Here is a 24,745-nt window from a genome sequence, read left to right as displayed (position 1 = left end):
TTCTCTCAAGAATGAGAGAGGGGACCAGGTGTGCTTGCAAAGTAAATAGCAGACCCCAAACAGTGTTGCAGAAAAGTGATTTTATTTAGTAGAGAAAGAGAAGGGGGGAGAGAGAGAGAGAGAGAGAGAGAGAGAGAGAGAGAGAGAAAGAAAAAGAGAGAGAATATCCAAAATGGAGTCTGAAGGGGTGAGGAAGAAGGGGACTTTTAACCTGGGAGGAACCCCCACCTTTACATTCTCTTAAGACCCCTGGCCGGTGAAAGGAGTTCCTTAGAACTTCTCATGGAGTGATTGACTTTTCTTGCAGTGCCTAGGAAAATTAAAACAGACCATTAAATCTCCTGGATGGAGAGAGATGGGAGCGGGGCATGATACTGGGAAGTTCTTGCCCTTAAAACTACACTCCCTTGTGGATCTGGAAAGAGAACACCTTCCCTCATTAGTAGTAGTATTTTGAGACAACCTCACTCTGTTACCAGGCTGGAGTGCAGTGGTGTGATCTTGGCTCACTGCAACCTCTGCCTCCTGAGAGTAGCTAGGACTACAAGTGCACCACCATGCCCAGCTAATTTTTGTATTTTTTTCTTTTTTTTTTTTTTTTTTTTTTTTTTTTGAGACGGAGTTTCGCTCTTGTTACCCAGGCTGGAGTGCAATGGCGCGATCTCGGCTCACCGCAACCTCCGCCTCTTGGGTTCAGGCAATTCTCCTGCCTCAGCCTCCTGAGTAGCTGGGATTACAGGCATGCACCACCATACCCAGCTAATTTTTTTTTTTTGTATTTTTAGAGACGGGGTTTCACCATGTTGACCAGGATGGTCTCGATCTCTTGACCTCGTGATCCACCCGCCTCGGCCTCCCAAAGTGCTGGGATTACAGGCTTGAGCCACTGCGCCCGGCCACTTCTTTTGTTTTTAAGATGAAGTCTTGCTCTGTCACCTAGACTGGAGCACAATGGCACGGTCTTGGCTTACTGCGACCTCCCCCTCCTGGGTTCAAGTGATTCTCCTGCCTCAGCCTCCCAAGTAGCTGGGACTATAGGCGTGTATCACCACACCTAGCTAATTTTTATATTTTTAGTAGAGATGGAGTTTGACTGTGTTGGTGAGGCTGGTCTGGAATTCCTAACCTCGTAATCCTCCTACCTCAGCCTCCCAAAGTGCTGGGACAGGCCTTAATTTTTGTATTTTTAGTAGAATGGGGTTTCACCATGTTGGCCAGAGTGGTCTCAAACTCCTGATCTCAAGTTACCTGCCCACCTCAGCCTCTCAAGTGCTGGGATTACAGGAGTCAGCCACCACGCCTGGACTGTTACGTGTTTTAGGACAAAGTCTGGCTCTATTGCCCAGGCTGGAGTGCAGTGGTGCAGTCCTGGCTCACTGCAATCTCTTCTTCCTGGGTTCAAGCGATTCTCGTGTCTCAGCCTCCCAAGTAGCTGGGATTACAGGTATGTGCCACTGTGCCTGACCTAGGTTTTTTTTTTTTTTTTTTTTTTTTTTTTTTTGAGATGGAGGGCCTCACTTTATTTCCCAGGCTGGAATGCAGTGGTACAGTCACACCTCATTGCAACCTTGACCACTCAGGCTCAAGCAGTTTTCCCACGTCAGCCTCCCAAGTAGCTGGGATCACAGGCACATGCTACTATACCCAGCTATTTTTAAAAAATATTATTTGCAGGCCGGGCGTGGTGGCTCAAGCCTGTAATCCCAGCACTTTGGGAGGCTGAGGCGGGTGGATCACGAGGTCAAGAGATCGAGAAATACAAAAAATTAGCTGGGCATGGTGACCCGTGCCCGGCTGAATCAGTGGGTTTTAAGGTTCTTTTTTTTTTTTTTTCTTTGAAATGGAATTTTGCCTTTGTTGCCAGGCTAGAGTGCAATGGCTTGATCTTGGCTCACCACAACCTCTGCCTCCCTTGTTCAAGTGATTCTCCTGCCTCAGCCTCCTGAGTAGCTGGGATTACAGGCGCTTGCCCCTACTAATTTTGTATTTTTGTAGAGATTGGGTTTCTCCATGTTGGTCAGGCTGGTCTCAAACTCCCAACCTCAGGTGATCCACCCACCTCAGCTTCCCAAAGTGCTAGGATTACAGGTGTGACCCACTGTGCCTGGCCTTAAGGGTCTTTTATTGAGGCTTTTTAAAAAGGAGAGCTGGCCAGGCATGGTGGCTCAAGCCTGTAATCCCAGCACTTTGGGAGGCCGAGGCGGGTGGATCACAAGGTCAAGAGATCGAGACCATCTTGGTCAACATGGTGAAACCCCGTCTCTACTAAAAATACAAAAAAAAAATAGCTGGGCATGGTGGTGCGTGCCTGTAATCCCAGCTACTCAGGAGGCTGAGGCAGGAGAATTGCCTAAACCCAGGAGGCGGAGGTTGCTGTGAGCCGAGATCGCGCCATTGCACTCCAGCCTGGGTAACAAGAGCGAAACTCCGTCTCAAAAAAAAAAAAAAGGAGAGCTGACAATTACATTTTCAGTTGTTTAGATTCAAGCTGCAAGTCTCTTATTTGGGATCTGATAGATGACTTATGGGGTGGAAAGCACTTTGTATTTCTGGAGCATTTTTAGGAGCCTAACATTACTTAAGGAATTGGACAGAAGTTGGATTTATTTACGTGTAGAAGTAATCATTGTTAAGAACAAGGAAAAATAGGTGACATCACAGGAACAGTTTATAAATAGAACAGGAACAGTTTGTACAGGACACAACAAAACAGACAAAGAAAGCCGAAATGTAAGTGAGCATTAACTGAATTAGAGCATAAGTATGTCTTCTCTTTTGCATTTAGATTAGCTGTGGTCATTACGTAATGTGCTCCTGGCAAGCCTGAGCGGTCGCAAGCCTGAGTGGTCGTCTTGGTTCTCATTTGTGGTGATGTTTATTCTTGCTTAGAATGGATGATTGGGTGATTGCCATTTTCTCTCTTTCAGAAAGTTCTTCTTACCCAATGTTGTTGGGGCTTTGACTCATGTTTGACCTTTCCATCTGTCTGGATTTGGTAGCTATCCCTAACCCCTTTGCACAGCCATAGGTCCCCTTGGCTCCCCATTTTCTATTCACATCATCCATGGTGTGCCAGATTCCCATCTAACAATTGAGGTTTTTCGTTTTTTTGTTTTTTAAAAGATGGAGTTTCACCATGATGGCCAGGCTGGTCTTGAACTCCTGACCTCAGGTGATCCATCCACCTCAGCCTCCCAAAGTGCTAGGATGACAGGCGTGAGCCGCAGCGCCCAACCACAATTGAGGTTTTATATAGTGCAGTAGCTGTATGGTGGTGCACAGACCTTCTTCTATTAGGAAAATTCCACACTGATTGAAAGCCACAATGGTGAGTCATTTGTGATGGGTAATGAGCTTACCTGTCTGTGTCTCCTCTAACTGGACTGTCTCCCAAGAAACCAGGATACCTGGAAGGGGACTTGTTCCCCACCACCGCCAAGAGAAGCATCACAGGGCTTGAGGTAGAGTGAGTGATAATAGTTTCTACATCATTTATGACCCCAGCAGGCATAGGACCCAAGATCCATTCCGGAGTAAGAGGGACACACCAAGCTGGCAGCCAGAACTCTGTTGTCAGACACCATGTGATGTGTTACAGAGACGGAGCAGGAGAGGGCAGAAAGGCATGTAAGTATCTGACAGCATCGGGCTGTCAGAACTCCGGTAGCAAACAGAAAAACAGGGCACACATGAATACCACAGGGCGAATACAAAGCAGAAGATTAGAGGCCAGATGGATAAGCTAAAAATAGGATTATTTGGACATTCTGCAAGTACTTTCAGTACAGTGTATCCAAAATTGATGTTGTCATCACCCTTTCACTGACCTTCCCTATTTCTGATAATGACAAGACGCATCCTGTCACCAGGCTTGAAGACTCAGGTCTTCTTTGCTTCCCTTTCCATGTTCTTTGCATCTAGTCAGTTACTGTATCTCTAGTAATTCTTCCTCCCATGTGGAAAGGTCTTGGGGTTCCAACCTTGGCTCTCTCCCCCACACATAGGCCCTAAGAGAAAGTCACTAAACCTTTCCAGGTAACGTGGAAGATGACCATCTCACAGGATTGTCTTGAGAATTGGAGATAAAATGCCCTATTACTTCTTAGCCCCAGACTATTGTAGGTATTTCCAGAGTCAAAGGACAAAATTACAACGATTTTAGTTTAAAGATCTTAATTGGCTTTCTAGAATTGGGCAACACTTCATCCTATAAAATGTATAAAAGTATCCCATGAGCTAAGCAGAAGAGCTTGGCTTTATAGACAGAAATAGGCTAAAGAAATCAGAAACGAAGAACTAAAAGCAGATGGGTTGTATCAAAGGGACTTTTCTTGTAAGGCAGGGGCAGGGAGACAGAACAATAGAAAAATAACTGATGGTTAGCATTGTTGTAACCCAGCGAGGGGGAAATCACCACTGAGACAAAGAATAGGCCAAATTACAGGGTCTTTATTGCTGGTGGCCACGGAGGGACTCGAGTCTCTCTAACCCACTCTAACCCACGGCCCCGAAAGGAGGGTGTCAAGACCTTTTATGCCTGTAAACCACCTCCTCAGCGGCAGTGGGGACTAGGGGCTTTAGACATTCTGAGGGCTAGCAGGCTTTGGACATTCCGTAAGCCACCTCCTGGGCGGAGGTGAGGGCTAGGGGCTTTGAACATTCTGAGGGCCAGGGGACTTTGGACATTCCTATTGTTACTTAAGTGGTGCACAGAAGTCAAGATAAGCATTAGTTTACACATTGTCTGGGTAGGGTGGGAAATTACAAACCTTAGTTACTTATTACAAGTCTTGATTTTTCTTTCTTTTCTTTTTTTTTTTAAGAGATGGGGTTTCTCCATGTTGGTCAGGCTGATCTTGAACTCCTGACCTCAAGTGATCTGCCCACCTTGGCCTCCCAAAGTGCTGGAATTACAGGTGTGAGCCACCACGCCCGGCCTAAATGGCGTTGGTTTGGACTGCTTGCTTGTCACATTAGGGTTACAGAGAGCAGTTTCAATGGAAAGCCGAAGTATGGGTGAGGTATGCAGTTTATGAGGCAATTTCCATGTCACAGCATCAGGTGACTTCAGGTTTTCATCAACCTGAGCACTGGTGAGTGCATTTGGTTTGGATTCTAGTCGGTTGGGGCCTTTTGTGCAGGAGCTCAGTCTGCAACTGCGGCCACCTATAATTTTTTATTAATTAATTAATTTTATTTTATTTTGTTTTTAGTTTTTTTGAGACGGGAGTTTCGCTCTTGTTAACCAGGCTGGAGTGCAATGGCATGATCTCAGCTCACCACAACCTCCGCCTCCTGGGTTCAGGCAATTCTCCTGCCTCAGCCTCCCACGTAGCTGGGACTATAGGCGCCCACCACCATGCCCAGTTAATTTTTTGTATTATTAGTAGAGACGGGGTTTCACCATGTTGACCAGGATGGTTTCGATCTCTTGACCTCGCCACCCACCCGCCTTGGCCTCCCAAAGTGCTGGGATTACAGGCTTGAGCCACCGCGCCCGGCTATAATTTTTTATTTAATACCAGATTGGATTCCTGCATCTAATTTAGCCTTCCCACTTCGAGCAGTTTGATCTTTCTAATAACAGAGCTCTCATCAGGTCATATCCTTCCTCAAAAACCTTTATGGCAGCCAGGCGTGCTGGCTCACACCTGTAATCCCAGCACTTTGGGAGGCCAAGGCGGGTGGATCACGAGGTCAAGAGATCGAGACCATCCTGGACAACATGGTGAAACCCCATCTCTACTAAAAATACAAAAAATTAGCTGGGCATGGTGGCAGGTGCCTGTAATCCCAGCTACTCAGGAGGCTAAGGCAGGAGAATTCCATACCTTTCAGGCTCTAAATCTTCATCTTTTGAGTTCCTGTTCAATTGCTACCATCTCTGTTGCAGGTCCCTGCAACCCCAGACTGTACCTCTCCTTAACTTCCATGATTCTTTCTCTGAGCTCTTGTCATACTCACTGCTTTATGCTTTGTGTTTTTTGGGTGTGGAGTTATTTAACTTCATGTTCTGAGTCTTGGGGAGTCCTTCCTAAGCACTTAGCAAGTATGTGTTACAGGCAATTAGTAACTGTATATGATGAGTAGACCCCACTGGGGAAGAATAATAAGCCGATTAAGAGTTAACAGGTCCCTAGGGACTTGAGGGTACAGGAAAGCAGGACTGAGAGTACACTGGCTTTAGAAGATCTAGAAAACTAGGAAACAAAAGCATTAATTTTTTTTTTTTTTTTTGAGACCGAGTTTCGCTCTTGTTACCCAGGCTGGAGTGCAATGGCGTGATCTCGGCTCACCGCAACCTCCGCTTCCTGGGCTCAGGCAATTCTCCTGCGTCAGCCTCCTGAGTAGCTGGGATTACAGGCACGCGCCACCATGCCCAGCTAATTTTTTGTACTTTTAGTAGAGACAGGGTTTCACCACGTTGACCAGGATGGTCTCGATCTCTTGACCTCATTCATGATCCACCCGCCTCGGCCTCCCAAAGTGCTGGGATTACAGGCTTGAGCCACCGCACCCGGCCAATATGGTTCTTGTTAAGGTGTGAAGAGGTAAGATAATTAATATGAGGGGCTATTGTATGCCAGTCTAGGTATTTTATGTATATTCGGTCATTTGAACTCTGGCTAGATGACATTCTTCTCTTCTGTAATTGTAGCAGGAGCAGCCTCAGGAAACCTAATACAGGAGGAAGGTGGGCCAGGAGCAAGGTGGCATTGTTGCCTAACAGGGAAGCTCCCCTAACAAAGGAAGGTTGCTTCTTTATATAGGCTTATACTTTAGATGTTACAGGAGGAAGAATCTTAGGTTTGTAGCTTAACATACGAAAAGGGTTTCAGTTTACAATCTTAGTGATTACATATTAAAAGGGTTTCAGTTTATAGTCTCAGGAATTACATATGAAAAGGGCTTCAGTTTACAGTCTTAGGAATGAAAAGGGGAAGTTTACAGTCTCAGGGATTTCATATGAAAAGGGTTTCAGTTTACAGTCCTAGGAATGAAAAGGGGAAGTTGATCTGAGATGCCTGGGTCTCCCTCTTCATAATAACATCCATTGACTTATTGTTAAATTTAGAATAAAATACAAAAGATCTGGCCAGTTGGTGGCCAGGATGGTCTCAATCTCTTGACCTCGATCTCTTGACCTCGTGATCCACCCACCTGGCCTCCCAAAGTGCTGGGATTATAGGCGTGAGCCACCGCGCCCGGCTTTTTTTTTTTTTTTTTTTTTTTTTTTCAAGAGATGAGGCCAGACGGGCACGGTGGCTCAAGCCTGTAATCCCAGCACTTTGGGAGGTCGAGGCGGGTGGATCACGAGGTCAAGAGATTGAGACCATCCTGGTCAACATGGTGAAACCCCGTCTCTACTAAAAAAATACAAAAAATTAGCTGGGTATGGTGGTGCGTGCCTGTAATCCCAGCTACTCAGGAGGCTGAGGCAGGAGAATTGCTTGAACCCAGGAGGCAGAGGTTGCGGTGAGCCGAGATCGCGCCATTGCACTCCAGCCTGGGTAACAAGAGCGAAACTCCGTCTCAAAAAAAAAAAAAAAAGAAAGGCCTCCATGAGTAGCCCTACAGGATCCCACACTGACACTGCACTCTACCTCATCAGCTTTCCATTTTATCTGGCGAACTCCTTACTCTGCTCCCCTTTAAAGCTTTTTGTTCATGAATCCCAAATTTATGTTTTTTTTCATTTCAACTTTAAAACCCTACCCCATTCTGATAACAATAATGGAGTACATTGCCCTTGTGTGGTTCTTTATACTTTTTCAAAGCACATTTCTCTTATTTCATTTGATCTCATTTCAGTCCACAATTTTCCATATACCTTTTGAAGAGTATAGAGGAGTTGGGTACAGTGGCTCACACCTGTAATCCCAGCACTTTGGGAGTCTGAGGTGGGCAGATCACTTGAGGTCAGGAGTTTGAGACCAGCCTGGCTGACTTGGTGAAACCCTGTCTCTATTTTAAAAAAAAAAAAAAAAAAAAAAAAAGCCGGGCGCGGTGGCTCAAGCCTGTAATCCCAGCACTTTGGGAGGCCGAGGTGGGTGGATCACAAGGTCGAGAGATCGAGACCATCCTGGTCAACATGGTGAAACCCCATCTCTACTAAAGATACAAAAAATTAGCTGGGCATGGTGGCACGTGCCTGTAATCCCAGCTACTCAGGAGGCTGAGGCAGGAGAATTGCTTGAACCCAGGAGGCAGAGGTTGCGGTGAGCCGAGATCGCGCCATTGCACTCCAGCCTGGGTAACAAGAGCGAAACTCTTCACAAAAAAAAAAAAAAAAAAAATTAGCCAGGCATAGTTAGTGGCAGGTGCCTATAATCCCAGTTACTGGTGGCCACTGAGGCTGGAGAATCATTTGAACCCGGGAGTGGAGGTTGTGGTGAGCTGAGCTTGTGCCACTGCACTCCAGCTTGGATGACAGTGCGAGACTCCATCTCAAAAAAAAAAAGAAAAAAGGGGTGTAGAGGGATTGAAATGCCAAGAAAACTCGACAGTTTATCAAATAACATCTTTGCCAAACATCATAATGCCAGTTGTGGGACTGGCCTGTGTGCTTCCTTTAAGCCTTGGAGTTGTTACGAAAAGTTTTCTCCAAATAGAGTTTTGTTAATCATACGCTTTAAGATGTGCTATAAAATTTCTTAGATCTTTGGAGAGAAATAAACTGTTATAATAATTACTGTGGAGATGTTACTGGAAAGGGGTCCTGATCCAGATCCCAAGAGACGGTTCTTAGACCTCATGCAAAAAATAATTCAGTTGGAGTCCATATAGTAAAGTGAATGTAAGTTTATTAAGTAAAGAAACAAAAGAATGAAAACTCCATAGGCAGAGCAATAGCTGATAATGCCATAATTATTTACTGATTATATGCTAAACAAGGGGTGGATTATTCATGAGTTTTCCAGGAAAAGGGTGGGCAATTCTCAGAAATGAGAGTTCCTCCCCCTTTCAGACCATATATGGGTAACTCCCTAATATTGCCATGGCATTTGTAAACTGTCATGGTGGGGGGGGAGGGGGGGAGTGTCTTTTAGCATGCATGCTAATGTATTATAGTTAGTGCATAATGAGCAGTGAGGACAACCAGCAGTCACTTTTGTCGCCATCTTGGTTTTGTTGAGTTTTGGCCGACTCCTTTACCATCACCTGTTTTATCTGCAGGGTCTTCCTATCTTATCCTGTGGCTTAGAATGCCTAGCCTCCTGGGAGTGCAGCCCAGTGGGCCTTAGCCTCATTTTACCAAGCCCCTATTCATGGTGGAGTCCCTTGGGTTCATTTGCCTCTGACAGAGAGGGTAGCTTTTCGCTATATACTCTTTGCACCTTCAGAAATTTGGTTAAACACATGCTTGTAGTGTCTGTTTAAATTAGTTATATGTATATGTAAACGCTGGAAAGTTGCTGTTCTTCAAAAGCAGTCAGCTTGTATTTGACAATTTGGAAAATATAGGAAGAAAAAAGTCATTCCAGCTGGGTGTGGTGGCTTACTCCTGTAATCTCAGCAGTTTGGGAGGCTGAGGTGGGTGGATCATGTCCAGAGTTCAAGACCAGCCTGGCCTAGATGGTGAAACCCTGTCTTTACTAAAAATACAAAAATTAGCTGGGCGCAGTGGCAGTCACCTGTAATCTCAGCTACTTGGGAGGCTGAGGCAGGAGAATCACTTGAACTGGAGGGTAGAGGTTGCAGTGAACTAAGGTTGTCCCACTGTACTCCAGCCTGGGCCACAGAGTGAGACTCTCTGTCTCCAAGAAAAAAAAAAAGGGCCGGGTGCGGTGGCTCAAGCCTGTAATCCCAGCACTTTGGGAGGCTGAGGCGGGTGGATCACAAGGTCAAGAGATCGAGACCAACCTGGTCAACCTGGTGAAACCCCGTCTCTACTAAAAATAGAAAACATGAGCTGGGCATGGTGGCGCATGCCTGCAGTCCCAGCTACTCAGGAGGCCGAGGCAGGAGAATTGCCTGAACCCAGGAGACGGAGGTTGCGGTGAGCCAAGATCGTGCCATTGCACTCCAGCCTGGGTAACGAGCGAAACTCCATCTTCAAAAAAAAAAAAAAAAAGGAGATTACTCCAAATCCTATAATAATTCTGAAACAACAAATTGGGGTTGTCATTAAAAATGAACTTTTTTTTTTTTTTTTTTTGGAGACAGGGTCTTGCTGCGTTACCCCGGCTGGAAGGCAGGGGCACAATCTGGGCTCACTGGAACCTCCGCCTCCCAGGTTGAAGACATTCTCCTGCCTAAGCCTTCCAAGTAGCTGGGATTACAGGCGCCCACCACCACACCCAGCAGATTTGCATTTTTAGTAGAGACAAGATTTTACCATGTTGGCTAGGCTGGTCTTGAACTCCAGCCTTAAGTGATCCACCCACCTTGGCCTTCCAAAGCGGTGGGATTACAGGTGTGAGCCTCCTTGCCCCGCCAAAAGTAAACTCTTGAGTGGATGTTCTGTAGAACACTTACACTTCCTATAAACAGGTATTTCTAAATATGTGGATTTTTGTTTATTTGTTTTTGAGGAAAGGTCTTACTGTGTTGCACAGGTTAGAGTACAGTGGCACATCAGCTTACTGTAGCCTCAAACTCCTGGGCTCAAGTGATCCTCCCACCTCAGCCTCCCGAGTAGCTGGGAATACAGGCATGTGCCACCATGCCTGGCTTGTTTTTTGTTTGCTTGTTGAGATGGGGTCTCATTATGTTGCCTAGGCTTGTCTTGAGCTCCTGGGCTCAGGTGAACTTCCCACCTCAGCCTTTATAGAAATGAGCCACTGTGTCAGCCCAAATAAGATTTTTGTGGTAGGATATGCTGATCATTAGTGTTAGTAAAAGGCTTTTCTCTGTGCATCAAGGTTATTCATATCTGCACTCCATTTGAGAAGAGTAAAACATAGAACTCTGTCATAAGATTCTGAACTTAGAATAAATAGTAAAGAAGTAACAAGCCAGTCTTGTTACTTGTTACAGGTGCTTTGCACCTGTAGTTCCAGCTACTTGGGAGGCGAAGGTAGGATTGCTTGAGCCCAGGAGTTAGAAGCCAGCCTAGGCAATATAGACACACCTTCTCTCTTTCTCTCTCTTTGTTTTATTTTAGTTTTTTTGTTTTTGTTGTTTTTTTTTTTTGTTTTTTTGTTTGTTTGTTTTTTGGGAGACAGAGTCTAGCTCTGTCCCCCAGGCTGGGGTACAGTGGCACGATTTCAGCTCACTACAACCTCTCCCTCCCAGGTTCAAGCAGTTGCCCAGTTCCGCCTGCTGAGTAGCTGGGATTACAGGCACATACCACCATGCCCGGCTAATTTTTTGTATTTTTAGTAGAGATGGGGTTTCACTATCTTGGCCACGGTGGTCTTGAACTCCTGACCTCGTGATCCACCTGCCTCAGCCTCCTAAAGTGCTGGGATTACAGGTGTGAGCCACCGTGCCTGGCCAACACCTTGTTTTTTAACAAACAACGCTCTTAGCTGATGCCTGACTTAAACTCTGTGGTCCTTGCTACCCCAGTCCCATCAAAGTTGATATGCTGTGTATTATTCAGCAATGACAGTTAGGAAGAATAAAGGAAATAGAAATGAAGAGGTAGAATGGTCAGTGTTTTGCAGTTGGTTGGGTATGCAGGATAAAGATGGTAAACTCAGATGATGAAGTTTCATGTATGGACGGGAGACTTGTAGAGATTAGGCTTTGGAACTAGATTCCTGGATTCAAATCCCATCTCTATAGCTTGGTAGCTGTTTGTTCCTGGGCAGCATTTTTTAACCTCCGAGCCTCAGTTTGCTATGTATAAATGGAAATAATTTAGTACCCACTTCATTAGGTTATTGCGGGGCTTTAGAGAAAGTCCACATAAAGCACTTACTTAGCTTAGTGCCTGAATGTTTATTATTATTATTATTATTTTATTATTTTTTTTGAGACGGAGTTTCACTCTTTGTTACCCAGGCTAGAGTGCAATGGTGTGATCTCTGCTCACCGAAACGTCCACCTCCTGGGTTCAGACAATTCTCCTGCCTCGGCATCTTGAGTAGCTGGGATTACAGGCACGCGCCACCATGCCCAGCTAATTTTTTGTATTTTTAGTAGAGACGGGGTTTCACCATGTTGACCAGGATGGTCTCAATCTCTTGACCTCGTGATCCACCCGCCTTGGCCTCCCAAAGTGCTGGGATTACAGGCTTGAGCCACTGCACCCGGCCTTTTTATTAATTATTAATAGCAAGGCCAGTTTTTAAGCTAGAAAACAAACAAGGAGGATCAGAGGTAGGAGATGTTAAAGAAGATGATTTTCATTTAGAGGAGCTGAGTTTAAAGTAGCCAAGGGCAGTATCCAGAAGACAGGACTGCTGGCCTGGCCGGGAAAGGGAATTACTTGGGTTGTTGCAGGAGTGATGATGCTGGATCCACTATGTAGCTTTGCATTCATTCTCTGAAACTGCTTCCTAGATGGCTTCAAAGCTCCCAAAGCTCCACCGGTTTGAACCTGTGAAAAATGTCTGATGAACTGAGACAACTTGAGGTTACTCACCTTTAGCTCCAGACTGTAGTTGACTAACTGGAAAGTTTTTGTGCTTTTTCCAACCACTGGCGCCAGGGCTACTGCGTGTGTGTGTGTGTGTGTGTGTTCCCTGCTCTGTGGTGCCTGGGCCAGGGGAGAACGTGGTAAAATCCCGCTGTTGTCTTCACTCCAAGCCTTGTACGCTTGGCTGCAACTGAATGGGCTGGCAGGATTTCTGCCTTGGGAATGTTTGTCTGCTCCCTCCATGGGTGGGGCTTAGTGTTGAGAGTCAAGCCACTGAGGAAGTTGCCTGTGACCAGCTTGACTCCATGTGGTCAGTGTAATTTTCTTTGATAAAGGACCGCCTCCTGGAGTTACTTAAATTCTTTTTTTTCTTCTTATTGCAGATCATCAATGCCGTGGTACTGTTGATTTTATTGAGTGCCCTGGCTGATCCGGATCAGTATCACTTTTCAAGTTCTGAACTGGGCGGTGACTTTGAGTTCATGGATGATGCCAGTAAGTAGTAGATATTTTGGTATTTTCAAGGGCAGGGAATCTGACTCCAGTACTTCCTATTAAGTTACAGATATTGACTCGTGAGCCTATTTGAGCTGATACATAAGTTTCTGTCATCACAAATCAACAAATACTTGTGGCCGGGCGCGGTGGCTCAAGCCTGTAATCCCAGCACTTTGGGAGGCCGAGGCGGGTGGATCACGAGGTCGAGAGATCGAGACCATCCTGGTCAACCTGGTGAAACCCCGTCTCTACTAAAAATACAAAAAATTAGCTGGGCATGGTGGCACATGCCTGTAATCCCAGCTAGTCAGGAGGCTAAGGCAGGAGAATTGCTTGAACCCAGGAGGCGGAGGTTGCGGTGAGCCGAGATCGCGCCATTGCACTCCAGCCTGGGTAACAAGAGCGAAACTCCGTCTCAAAAAAAAAAAAAATAAATACTTGTGTGCGCCCACGTTCTGACTGTCTTCTAGGTGCAAGAGTCTAAATAAGATCTTTTTTCATCTCGTGTTAACTTACTCATATAAAAATCTATTGCATTGTCGTAGACTTTCTACCCTGAGCCTTTTGGCCTTTTTTTTTTCTTTTTTTTGAGACGGAGTTTTGCTCTTGTTACCCAGGCTGGAGTGCAATGGCGCGATCTCGGCTCACCGCAACCTCCGCCTCCTGGGTTCAGGCAATTCTCCTGCCTCAGCCTCCTGAGTAGCTGGGATTACAGACACGCGCCACCATGCCCAGCTGATTTTTTTTTGTATTTTTAGTAGAGACGGGGTTTCACCATGTTGACCAGGATGGTCTCGATCTCTTGACCTCGTGATCCACCCGCCTTGGCCTCCCAAAGTGCTGGGATTACAGGCTTGAGCCACCGCGCCCGGCCTCCTTTTGGCCTTTTTTGAGAGGAAGAGGCATAAATGGCAGGAAGGAAGGTGAAAAGCTCGTGCTTATCTCCTTGTGTCTTCTATTATGTTTCAGTATTTATTTTTATTCTAGGAGGTGATTCTTTTCCATTCTAGAAATGATGTTGCAGATTATTTGGGGGAATTTAGGATGTTTTTCCAGTGAATGGAAATATGTACACGGATATGGGGTAAATAGGGAGGAAGCTAGGCTCCCAGCTTAAAGATCACTGCAGCCTAATCATTTTATAATCATAATCATGCTGAGTCCATGGCAAAGGAGAGGGGCAGTACTGTGCATAATCTTAAGAGAAGATAGTACAGATTTATTTCTCATTGGCTTTGGAGAACTTCAAGTGAGCTTTTCATAAAAATCATTGGAGGAAATAAGAGGGGAGGGAGAGAGTGGCTCAGCACGCAGTTTTAGAGCTAGATAGGAAGCATTCGAAAGACGTGGTGAGGGCTCTGTTTCTCCACGTGAGAAAAAGCCGTTCAGTGGTTTTAACTGAATGCATGAACTGACGTGTGCATTTAAGATCCCTTTTTTTGCTGAGTGGAGGGTACGTTTGGGGGACTGTGTGTGTGAGCACAGAGGCTGGGAGAGTGGTATTGGGGATAGCACCTAGGCTGCACTGGGGTTAGAGAACAGGGAGAGATTTGGCAGAATTTGCTGGTTTGGGCGGTGAAGGAAACGGAGGAATCAAAGATAACTTCTGCCTTCAAGCTTGAGGAGATGACCTGTGTCTTTACTGAGCTGAGAAAGTCTGGGAGTCGGGAGGTGGGAACAGACCTGGGGGGCAAAACTCGACTTTAATTTCAGTAACTAGCTGAGCACAGTTGTTAGGGATTGATAGGTTTGGCGTGTTCCCACCTAAATCTCAACTTGAATTGTATCTCCCGGAATTCCCCTATATTGTAGGAGGGACCCACGTGGAGGTGATTGAATTATGGGAGCTGGTCTTTCCTTTGCTAATATTGTGATAATGATTAAGTCTCATGAGATCTCATAGGTATATTAGGAGTTTCCACTTTTGCTTCTCCTCATTCGCTCTTGTCACCACCATGGAAGAAATGCTTTTCACCCTCTGCCGTGATTCTGAGGCCTCCCCAGCCAAATGGAACTGAGGTTAAATCCAGTTAAACCTCTTCCCCAGTCTTGGGTGTGTCTTTATCAGCCCTGTGTAAATGGACTAATACAGTAAATTGGTACCAGTAGAATAGAGTTTTACTGAAAAGATACCTCAAAATGTGGAAGTGAGTTTGGAACTGAGCAACAGGCAGAAGTTGGAACAGTTTGGAGGGTTCAGAAGAAAACAGGAAAATGTGGGAAAGTGGCAAGGCGAGGTGACTCATGCCTGTAATTCCAGCACATTGGGAGGCCAAGGTGGGTGGATCATGAGGTTAGGAGTTCAAGACCAACCTGGCTATCATGGTGAAATCCTGTCTCTACTAAAAATACAAAAATTAGCTAGACATGGTGGTGCACTCCTGTAATCCCAGCTACTCAGGAGGCTGAGGCAGGAGAATTGTTTGAACCACAGGGGCAGAGGTTGCAGTGAGCCCCGGAGGCAGAAGTTGCAGTGAGTGAATATCGAACCACTGCACTCCAGCCTGGGTGACAGAGCACGGCTCCGTCTTAAAAAAAAAAAAAAAAAAAAAAAAAAAAAAAACAGAAAAAGAGCCGGGCGCGGTGGCTCAAGCCTGTAATCCCAGCACTTTGGGAGGCCGAGGCGGGTGGATCATGAGGTCAAGAGTTCGAGACCATCCTGGTCGACATGGTGAAACCCCGTCTCTACTAAAAATACAAAAAATCAGCTGGGCATGGTGGCGTGTGCCTGTAATCCCAGCTACTCAGGAGGCTGAGGCAGGAGAATTGCCTGAACCCAGGAGGCGGAGGTTGCGGTGAGCCGAGATCGCGCCATTGCACTCCAGCCTGGGTAACAAGAGCGAAACTCCATCTCAAAAAAAAAAAAAAAAAAAAAAAAAATGGGAAAAATTAGAACTTCCTAGAGACTTGTTGAATGGCTTTGACAAATATGTTGATAATGATGTGAATAATAAGGTCGAGGCTGACTGAGGTGGTCTCAGATGGAGATAAGAACTGGAGGAAAGGTGATTCTTTATAACCATCTGATTTTTTTTTTTTTTTTTTTTTTTTGAGATGGAGTCTTGCTCTGTCAGCTGTCTGGAGTGCAGTGTATTTCGGCTCACTGCAACCTTGGCCTTCTGGATTCAAGTGATTGAACCCCTGCCTCAGCCTCCCTGTAGCTGGGACTATGTGCCCAGCTATTTTTTTTTTTTTTTTTTTTACATTTTAGTAGAGGTGGGGTTTTGGCCAACGATGGTCTTGATCTCCTGACCTCATGATTCCCCCACATTGGCCTCCCAAAGTGCTGGGATTATAGGCATGACGAAACCCTGTCTCTACTAAAAATACAAAAATTGTTTGGATGTGGTGGCACGTGCCTTTGGTCCTAGGTACTTGGGAGACTGAGGCTGCAGTGAGCTGAGATAATGCCGCAGTACTCCATCGTGGGTGACAGAGGAAGACTCTGTCTGGGGGAAAAAAAAGAAAGTAATTACAAACCATTCATTCCTTTCAAATATATAAAATACAAGAGAAACCAAAAACGCACTGGAATTAACATCCAGGACATTGTAAAACAATAACTATTTTGAAGTCTGAAGTACCAGCAAGTCTTTCAAGGTAGCTAAATATAGGCTATCATGTCACATGGTCATTACCCAGCTTAATCTCTGGTGATGAAAATAAGACATGCAGTGTTACTACATATTCGATCCAGATAGAACCATAGCATTAGCATTTACAACTTCTTTTCCTAACTTCAATTACCTAAGAAAGGAAATCCTGCTACTGGAATTGTGTAGCTTTAATCCGGAGGGAAAGAAAACAGAGTGATGTTAATTTAACATTAATTAAACTCATTATTCTTTCTGAAAGAATTCATATGAGTAATGGGGGTCATTCAGAATAGAGAGAATAAGAAATGTTAGACCAGGTGCAGTGGCTCACACTTGTAATCCCAGCACTTTGGGAAGCTGAAATAGGAGGATTGCTTGAGCTCAGGAGTTCGAGATCAGCCTGGGCAACATGGCGAAACCCTGCTCAAGTAAAAATACAGAAATTAGCCGGGTGTGATGGTGCGTGTCTATATTCTCAGATACTTGGGAGGCTGAGGTGGGAAGATTGCTTAAGCCTGGGGACAGATGTTGCAGTGAGCCGAGACTGTGCCACTGCACTCTAGCCCAGGGGACATAGCGAGACCTTGTCTCAGAAAAACAAAACAAAAAAAATTATGAAAGTTAATATAGCAATTTTAACTTGTTATCTTTTTGTAGTGGTGACACCTATCCGAAGATTTCATCTTCAGAGCACAACTCTTTCTCACTTTTACATGTGATTTTTTTCCCCCCATAATCTGGTAGAAGAAAGCTAAATTCCAGTTTATATTAAAACGAGGTATATAGGAGAATCTACTGGAATAAAAAAAGAAAATAGAAGGAAATAGCTTAAAATTTTTTTTCTTTTTTCTTTTCTTTTTTTCTTTTTTTTTTGTTTTTTTGAGACTGAGTTTCGCTCTTGTTACCCAGACTGGAGTGCAATGGCACGATCTCGGCTCACCGCAATCTCCGCCTCCTGGGTTCAGGCAATTCTCCTGCCTCAGCCTCCTGAGTAGCTGGGATTACAGGCACACGCCACCATGCCCAGCTAATTTTTTGTATTTTTAGTAGAGACGGGGTTTCACCATGTTGACCAGGATGGTCTCAATCTCTTGACCTTGTGATCCACCCGCCTCGGGCTCCCAAAGTGCTGGGATTACAGGCGTGAGCCACCGCGCCAGGCCAAAAAAATTTTTTTTTTTTTTTTTTTTTTTTTTTTGAGACGGAGTTTCGCTCTTGTTACCCAGGCTGGAGTGCAATGGCGCGATCTCGGCTCACCGCAACCTCCGCCTCCTGGGTTCAGGCAATTCTCCTGCCTCAGCCTCCTGAGTAGCTGGGATTACAGGCACGAGCCACCATGCCCAGCTAATTTTTTGTATTTTTAGTAGAGACGGGGTTTCACCATGTTGACCAGGATGGTCTCGATCTCTTGACCTCGTGATCCACCCGCCTCGGCCTCCCAAAGTGCTGGGATTACAGGCTTGAGCCACCGCGCCCGGCCTCAAAAAAATTTTTTTGAGACAGGTTCCCACTCTGTCACCAGGCTGGAATGCTGTGTCGCACACAATCTGGGTTTACTGTAATCTCTACATCCTGGACTCAAGTGATTCTCTCACCTTAGCCTCTCAAGTAGCTATAACTAGAGGCATGAGCCACTACACCTGGCTAATTTTTTGTAGCGGTGGGGTTTTGCCATGTTGCCCAGGCTGGTCTTGAACTCCCAAGCTGAAGCACTTCATACTCCTCGACCTCCCAAAGTGCTGGGATTATAGACATAAGCCACCCTACCCAGCTTCAGTTGAGTATACTGGGAAAGAATGTGGAACTGTCACAGATTGGAAGAGACACCGTTAAATGCAGTGTGGGATTCTGGATTAGATTCTGGAAAAGAAAAAGGACATGGAGGGAGAACAGGTGAAATTCAAATTAGTTGGCCAGGCGCGGTGGCTTATATCTGTAATCCCAGCACTTTGGGAGGCCGAGGTGGGTGGATCACGAGGTAAAGAAGTCAAGACCATCCTGGCCAACAACACGGTGAAACCCTGTGTCTACTAAAAATACAAAAAAATTGGCCGGGCGTGATGGCACACAACTGTGGTCCCAGCTACTCGGGAGGCTCAGGTGGAATAATTGCTTGAACCCAGGAGGCGGAGGTTGCAGTGAGCTGGGATTGTGCCACTGCACTCCATCCTGGTGACAGAGCAAGACTCCATCTCAAAAAAAAAAAAAAAAAAAAAATCAGTTGTACAGTTTCATTAATAGTGTTGTACCAGTGTTAATTTCCTGGTTTGGGAAGTTGTGCTAGAGCTAGGTAAATTGTTAATAAGGGAAGCAGGGTGAAGGGTATAAGTTAATTCTGCTGTGTTTGTAACGTTCCTATACGTGCAAAATGACTTCGGAATAAAAAGTTTAAGAAAAAGTAGTTCAGTCCACTGACCTAGAAGCTCAAAGAGTAATGATTGAAAAGCATGTATGTGTGGCATATTGTGTTACACACTCATAGCTTTCAGTAGAGGTAGATTTCACGGAATTTTATTTGTGAAATTTTGTTTGGTAAAGAATTATAACCTGAGGTGTCCCTGCTATGCATAGTATCAAACAGCAGTTCATCCAGATTTATTTCTAATTAATTTTGTGGCAGATTTGTCTTTGTAGTCAAACTTACTTTCTTCCCTGGGCAGACAAAGTTAGCCTGAAGAAAGAATGGCCAGATAAGTTGTCAAGAAATGATGGCTATTTATATATACAGTCCCCTGATTTAGGCTAAAGACACCCGTACATTTACTGGAGAAAGGATGGTCTTTTCAATAAATGGTTCTGGGTGAAATCAATAAGAGAAAGACAGACAGCTGCAAAAGAAGATATCCGTAAGAGAGTATTCTCCACATACAAGTTTCAGGCAATCGCAAATTACAACCACAGTAGTAAATTACTGTGCCCCTTCAAAATGACCAACATTAACACAGTTGACAAAAACCTGTGGGTGTCGAAGCCGAACAACTGGAACTTTCCAGTCATGGCTGGGAATGTAAATCATGCCAACCACCTTGGAAAACTAAAGCTGAATATGCATCTGCGTTATGGCCCTGCATTCCATTCCTTGATGTATGTACACTCCAGGAGTGAGCGCCACACAACCCAGCCCTAGACATACACCCTAGAGAAATGGGTGCGTCATAAATCCATCGTCAGCCATGTGTAAAAGTGGTCATAGTAGCTTTATTTCTAATAGCCAAAAGTTGGAAACAATCCAGATTTCCACCAATGGTAGAATGGGCAAAAATGAAGCAATCACAGATGAAACAACATAAGCGAAAGGTGATGAGAGTTAACTGTACTTCTGTGTGTATGTTTGAGAGTTTTGATAATAAAAACTGAGAAATAGGAAACAGATGGGGTTTTGCCGTGTTGCCCAGGTTGGTCTTGAACTCCTGGGCTCAAGCAATCATCTACCTTGGCCTCCAAAAGTACTGGGATTGCAGGAGTGAGCACCGTGCCTGGCCTGGCTCTGTATTTCCGTCCATCCTCCTTCCTATTCTTTCAACTGTTTATCTTTTAAGTCACATGGTTCAAAAGGAAGCATACTCTACATCGTTACTTTTTTTTTGTCTTTTTTTAGAACTTAGAACAATTCTAACTTGACTTTGTGTTAAAAGGATAATTCAATGAATTATTTGTTGTTGTTGTTGTTGTTTGAGTTGAAGTCTCACTCTGTCACCCAGGCTGGAGTACAGTGGTGCTATCTCGGCTCACTGCAAGCTCCACCTCCCAGGTTCAAGTGATTCTCCTGCCTTGGCTTCCCGAGTAGCTGAAAGTACAGGTATGCCCCACCATGCCCAGCTAATTTTTGTGTTTTTAGGTGAGATGGGGTTTCATCATGTTGACCAGGCTGGTCTTGAACTCCTGACCTCAAGTGATCTGCCTGCCTTGGCCCCAGAGTGCCGGGATTACAGGCATGAGCCACTGGCTCACGCTCGGCCTAGATGATTATTTTCAAGATTTTTTGCAAGGGTACACCTTTGTATGTATGAGAAGACCACTAGAGATGGTAAAGTCACTTGGATAATCTTGGAAGGCCATAGTTACTGGAGCTGGGAATGAGACAGCCACCTAGGTTTAACCTCTTCGTGAGGGGCAGTGGCATTTGGACTAGGTCTGTCACCAACCCAAGACGAGCTCAGAGTGGAAGGCACCCTCACTCTCTTCCCCCATCTGATCTCATTCCCTCACCAGAGGGTGGAGGGCAGAGAAGCTGTATATCGAGAGCCCGTACAGATCACTGCCGGGGCAGAGAACAGGGTATTGAAGAGTGGATTTGGAACAGCACTGGAAGTCAGCTGGATGAGCCACTCCACTACTTATCTTGACGTTCCACCTAACCAAGCTGTTTACTTGGTGTACATTTCCCTACTTTGCCTACAAAAATACTATGAAAAGCTCTGCTAAATGTCTTACTGAAATCTTTGGATGCTGTATTAGGGTTCTCTAGAGGGACAGCACTAATGGGATATATTTAAGGGAGTTTACTATGGAGAATTGACTCACACAATCACAAGGTAAAGTCCCATGATAGGCCGTCTACAAGTTGAGGAGCAAGGAAGCCAGTGATGGATAAGTCTGAGTCCCAAAACCTCAAAAGTAGGGAAGCTGACAACGTGGCCTTCAGTCTGTGGCCAAAGACCTGAGAACCCGTGGCAAACCACTGGTGTAAGTCCAGGAGTCCAAAAGCTGAAGAATTTGGCATCTGATGTTCGAGGGCAGGAAGCATCCAGCACTGGAGAAAGAGGAAGGGCCAGAAGACTCAGCAAGTCTGCTCGTCCATCTTCTCCTGCCTGCTTTATTCTAGCCGGGCGGGGAGCTGATTAGATGATGCCCACCCAGATCGAGGGTGGGTCTGTATCTCCCAGTCCACGGACTGAATTGTTCACCTCCTTTGGCAGCACCCTCACAGGCCCATCCAGGAACAATATTTTGCATCTTTCAGTCCAGTCAAGTTGGCACTCAGTATTAACCATCACAGATGCACTAAGCCTACTCTCCACTGGCTGAGCAGGAGCTAGATCAGCTCTGGTGTCCAGTATTCCTCTTTTCCTGTTCTGTTCTCAGCAGCTTCTTCTCCGATGCATATTGTTGTTGTTGTTGTTTACATTTTAATGTTTTTGAAATCAGGATGTGATTTGCAATTTAGCAGAGATTTAGTATAAGGATCATTTTTTCCCCTCTAGATCTTTATGTTGAAAATATTCAAAGCTTTTATTTAGAAAAGTTGCATGTACAATAAAAACCAGTATTATTTTTCTCATTAACAATAATTTGTTCTGCCAGATTTAAGAAAAGCCGTTTTAAAAACCCAGTCGTTTGGAGTTGATTTTTATAGAATTATTTCTTATTAAATATTGAGTAGGTATAAAAGAATATTCATAAAATATTTATTACCTGTAGCAACTAATGGTGCTACAAGCACTTGTGTACCTGCCAAGTTGTTTTAAGAAGTGTTTGGCCGTGTGCAGTGGTTCATGTCTGTAATCGCATAGTGGCAATGCCCAGGCAATCGAGGCTGCAGTGAGCCATGATCACACCACTGCAGCTCCAGCTTGGGAAACAGAAGAACGCCCCTTATTTATCAGAGACTGACTAAAGAAAAAAAGGCTGGGTGTGGCGGCTCATGCCTATCAACCCCACACTTTGGGAGGCTGAGGCTGACAGATCACTTGAGATCAGAAGTTCATGACCCACCTGGCCAACATGGTGAAACCTCATATCTACCAAAAATACAAAAATCAGCTGGGCATGATGGAGCACACCCGTAGTCTCAGCTAGTTAGGGGGCTGAGGTGGGAGACTCACTTGAGCCTGGGAGGTGGAGGTTGTGTTATGCTGATATTGCACCACTACATTCCAACCTGGGTGACTGACTGAGACTCCATCTCAATAAATAAATAGATAGATAAATGGATAGATAGATAAAAATTAAATAAAATGAATTAGATGTTATGGTTATCTTATAGTGAGCAAGAGAGTGGGATGAGGTGAGGTGAGATTAGAGAGGTAGACATGCTCTGAAATCGGATCATCAAGGCCTTGATAAGAAGTGGTTTTATTTTAAATAAGATGGCAATATGTGAAGACTTTTATTAGAGCTTTGAGTCATACAGTGTGTTTATAAAATAGAAGTTAGACACCTATGTATCTATAAAGTAATACCTAATCATTATTTATATAATTTAGAGGACGAGATGACCAAACATTAAAAAATACTTGTAAACTAATATCCCTTTCTCTATTTTGAAATAATCTCTTAATATAAAGTTTTTATTAACTTTATTCTAGTTTATTTAAAAAATGTCTTTGAGAAGAGACTGAAAGTATTCAAACAGTTGATCCACTACTGATTGCCTCTTTTTAAAAATTTCTTTTTAATCTTCGGCAGACATGTGCATTGCCATTGCGATTTCTCTTCTCATGATTCTGATATGTGCTATGGCTACTTATGGAGCATACAAGGTAAGCAGCTTGCAATTAGATGCTGGCCTTTTCCTGGGTCTCTTACATGGTTCATCTGTGCTGCTATCTATAGTAAGAAAGAAGGGACTTTCCAGCTTTCTGTAAGAATCTCTGAATAGGCCGGGCACGGTGGCTGAAGCCTGTAATCCCAGCACTTTAGGAAGCTGAGGTGGGTGGATCACGAGGTCAAAAGATCGAGACCATCCTGGTCAACATGGTGAAACCCCATCTCTACTAAAAATACAAAAAATTAGCTGGGTATGGTGGCACATGCCTGTAATTCCAGCTACTCAGGAGGCTGAGGCAGGAGAATTGCCTGAACCTAGGAGGCGGAGGTTGCGGTGAGCCGAGATCGTGCCATTGCACTGCAGCCTGGGTAACAAGTGAGAAACTCCATCTCAAAAAAAAAAAAAAAAAAAAAAAAAGAATCTCTGAATAATGTTTATATCTCTCGTTTGTATTAGATGGTACTAGGAAAAGCAATAAAATCAGTATTATAGTCCTGGAAATGTTTTTTGTTTGTTTGTTTGCTTTTGTTTTGTTTTTTTGAGGGGGACAGACTGTCGCACAGACTGGAGTGGAGTGGCACAATCTCAGCTCACTGCAACCTCCACCTCCCAGGTTTAAGCAATTCTCCCACCTCAGCCTCTAGAGTAGCTGGGACTACAGGTGTGTGCCACCACACCTTGCTCATTTTTGTGTTTTTTGGTAGAGATCTGATTTTACCATGTTGGCTGGGATGGTCTCGAATTCCTGACCTCAGGTGATCCATCCACCTCAGCCTCCCAAAATGCTGGGATTACAGGTGTGAGCCACTCCACCCCACCTCCTGGAAATGTTCATTGAAGCTTGTTTGTTGACTGCTTATATTTAGCATAGCGGTTTCCACCAAGACCTTGTTTAATGAATTTCAATTTTTCCATTTCCTTTCAGATTAATAAAATATTTCTTTGAATTTGAAAAAATAATATTTTATAATATTGAACACATTAACTCTCTGTTTTCTGTTCTTTTTAGCAACACGCAGCCTGGATTATCCCATTCTTCTGTTACCAGATCTTTGATTTTGCCCTGAACACCTTGGTTGCAATCACTGTGCTTGTTTATCCAAACTCCATTCAGGAATACATACGACAACTGGTATGTGGGCCTCTTACTGCTTCTTTTTATTAGGGAGAGCCGGTTAAGTAAGGGATGTAGAGTCATAGAGAGACACAGACATTAATTTCAGGATTTTTAGCTCGCAGCTGAGTTACTGATAGAATTATTTATTTAGTGATTTATTTTTTAGATGGAGTCGTGCTCTTGCCACCCAGGCTGGAGTGCAATGACGCAATCTCGGCTCCCTGCAACCTCTGTCTCCTGGGTTTGAGTGATTCTCCTGTCTCAGCCTCCCAAGAGTCTGGAATTACAGACATGCACTAACATACCTGACCAATTTTGTATTTTAGTAGAGATGCGGTTTCTCCATGTTGGTCAGGCTGGTCTCAAACTCCTGACCTCAGGTGATCCACCCACCTCAGCCTTCCATAATGCTGGGATTACAGGTCTGAGCCACTGTGCCTGGCCTGATAAGAAATTTTTGAGGGCCGGGGTTATTATTGGTAGCAGTGATGTCGGTATTTGATGTGCCTACCTAA

At 44.7% G+C, this 24,745-nt stretch overlaps 1 protein-coding gene across 1 annotated transcript in view; it reads left to right on the top strand.

Annotated features, from left to right (window-relative positions):
- The window catches only part of LOC120362152 (lysosomal-associated transmembrane protein 4B-like), a 66,163-nt gene that overhangs the window by 19,605 nt on the left and 21,813 nt on the right, over positions 1-24,745 (top strand). Inside the window, 3 exon segments of the mRNA XM_039464402.2 lie at positions 12,913-13,024; positions 23,032-23,105; positions 24,123-24,245. Of these exon segments, the coding sequence (XP_039320336.1) occupies positions 12,913-13,024; positions 23,032-23,105; positions 24,123-24,245 (309 nt within the window).

The sequence above is a fragment of the Saimiri boliviensis genome, chromosome 15 (genome assembly GCF_048565385.1).
Source record: "Saimiri boliviensis isolate mSaiBol1 chromosome 15, mSaiBol1.pri, whole genome shotgun sequence".
In the NCBI taxonomy this organism is placed as follows: Eukaryota; Metazoa; Chordata; class Mammalia; order Primates; family Cebidae; genus Saimiri; species Saimiri boliviensis.
The sequence above is the reverse complement of the archived record's forward strand: the minus strand, read 5'-3'. Positions and strand labels throughout refer to the sequence as shown.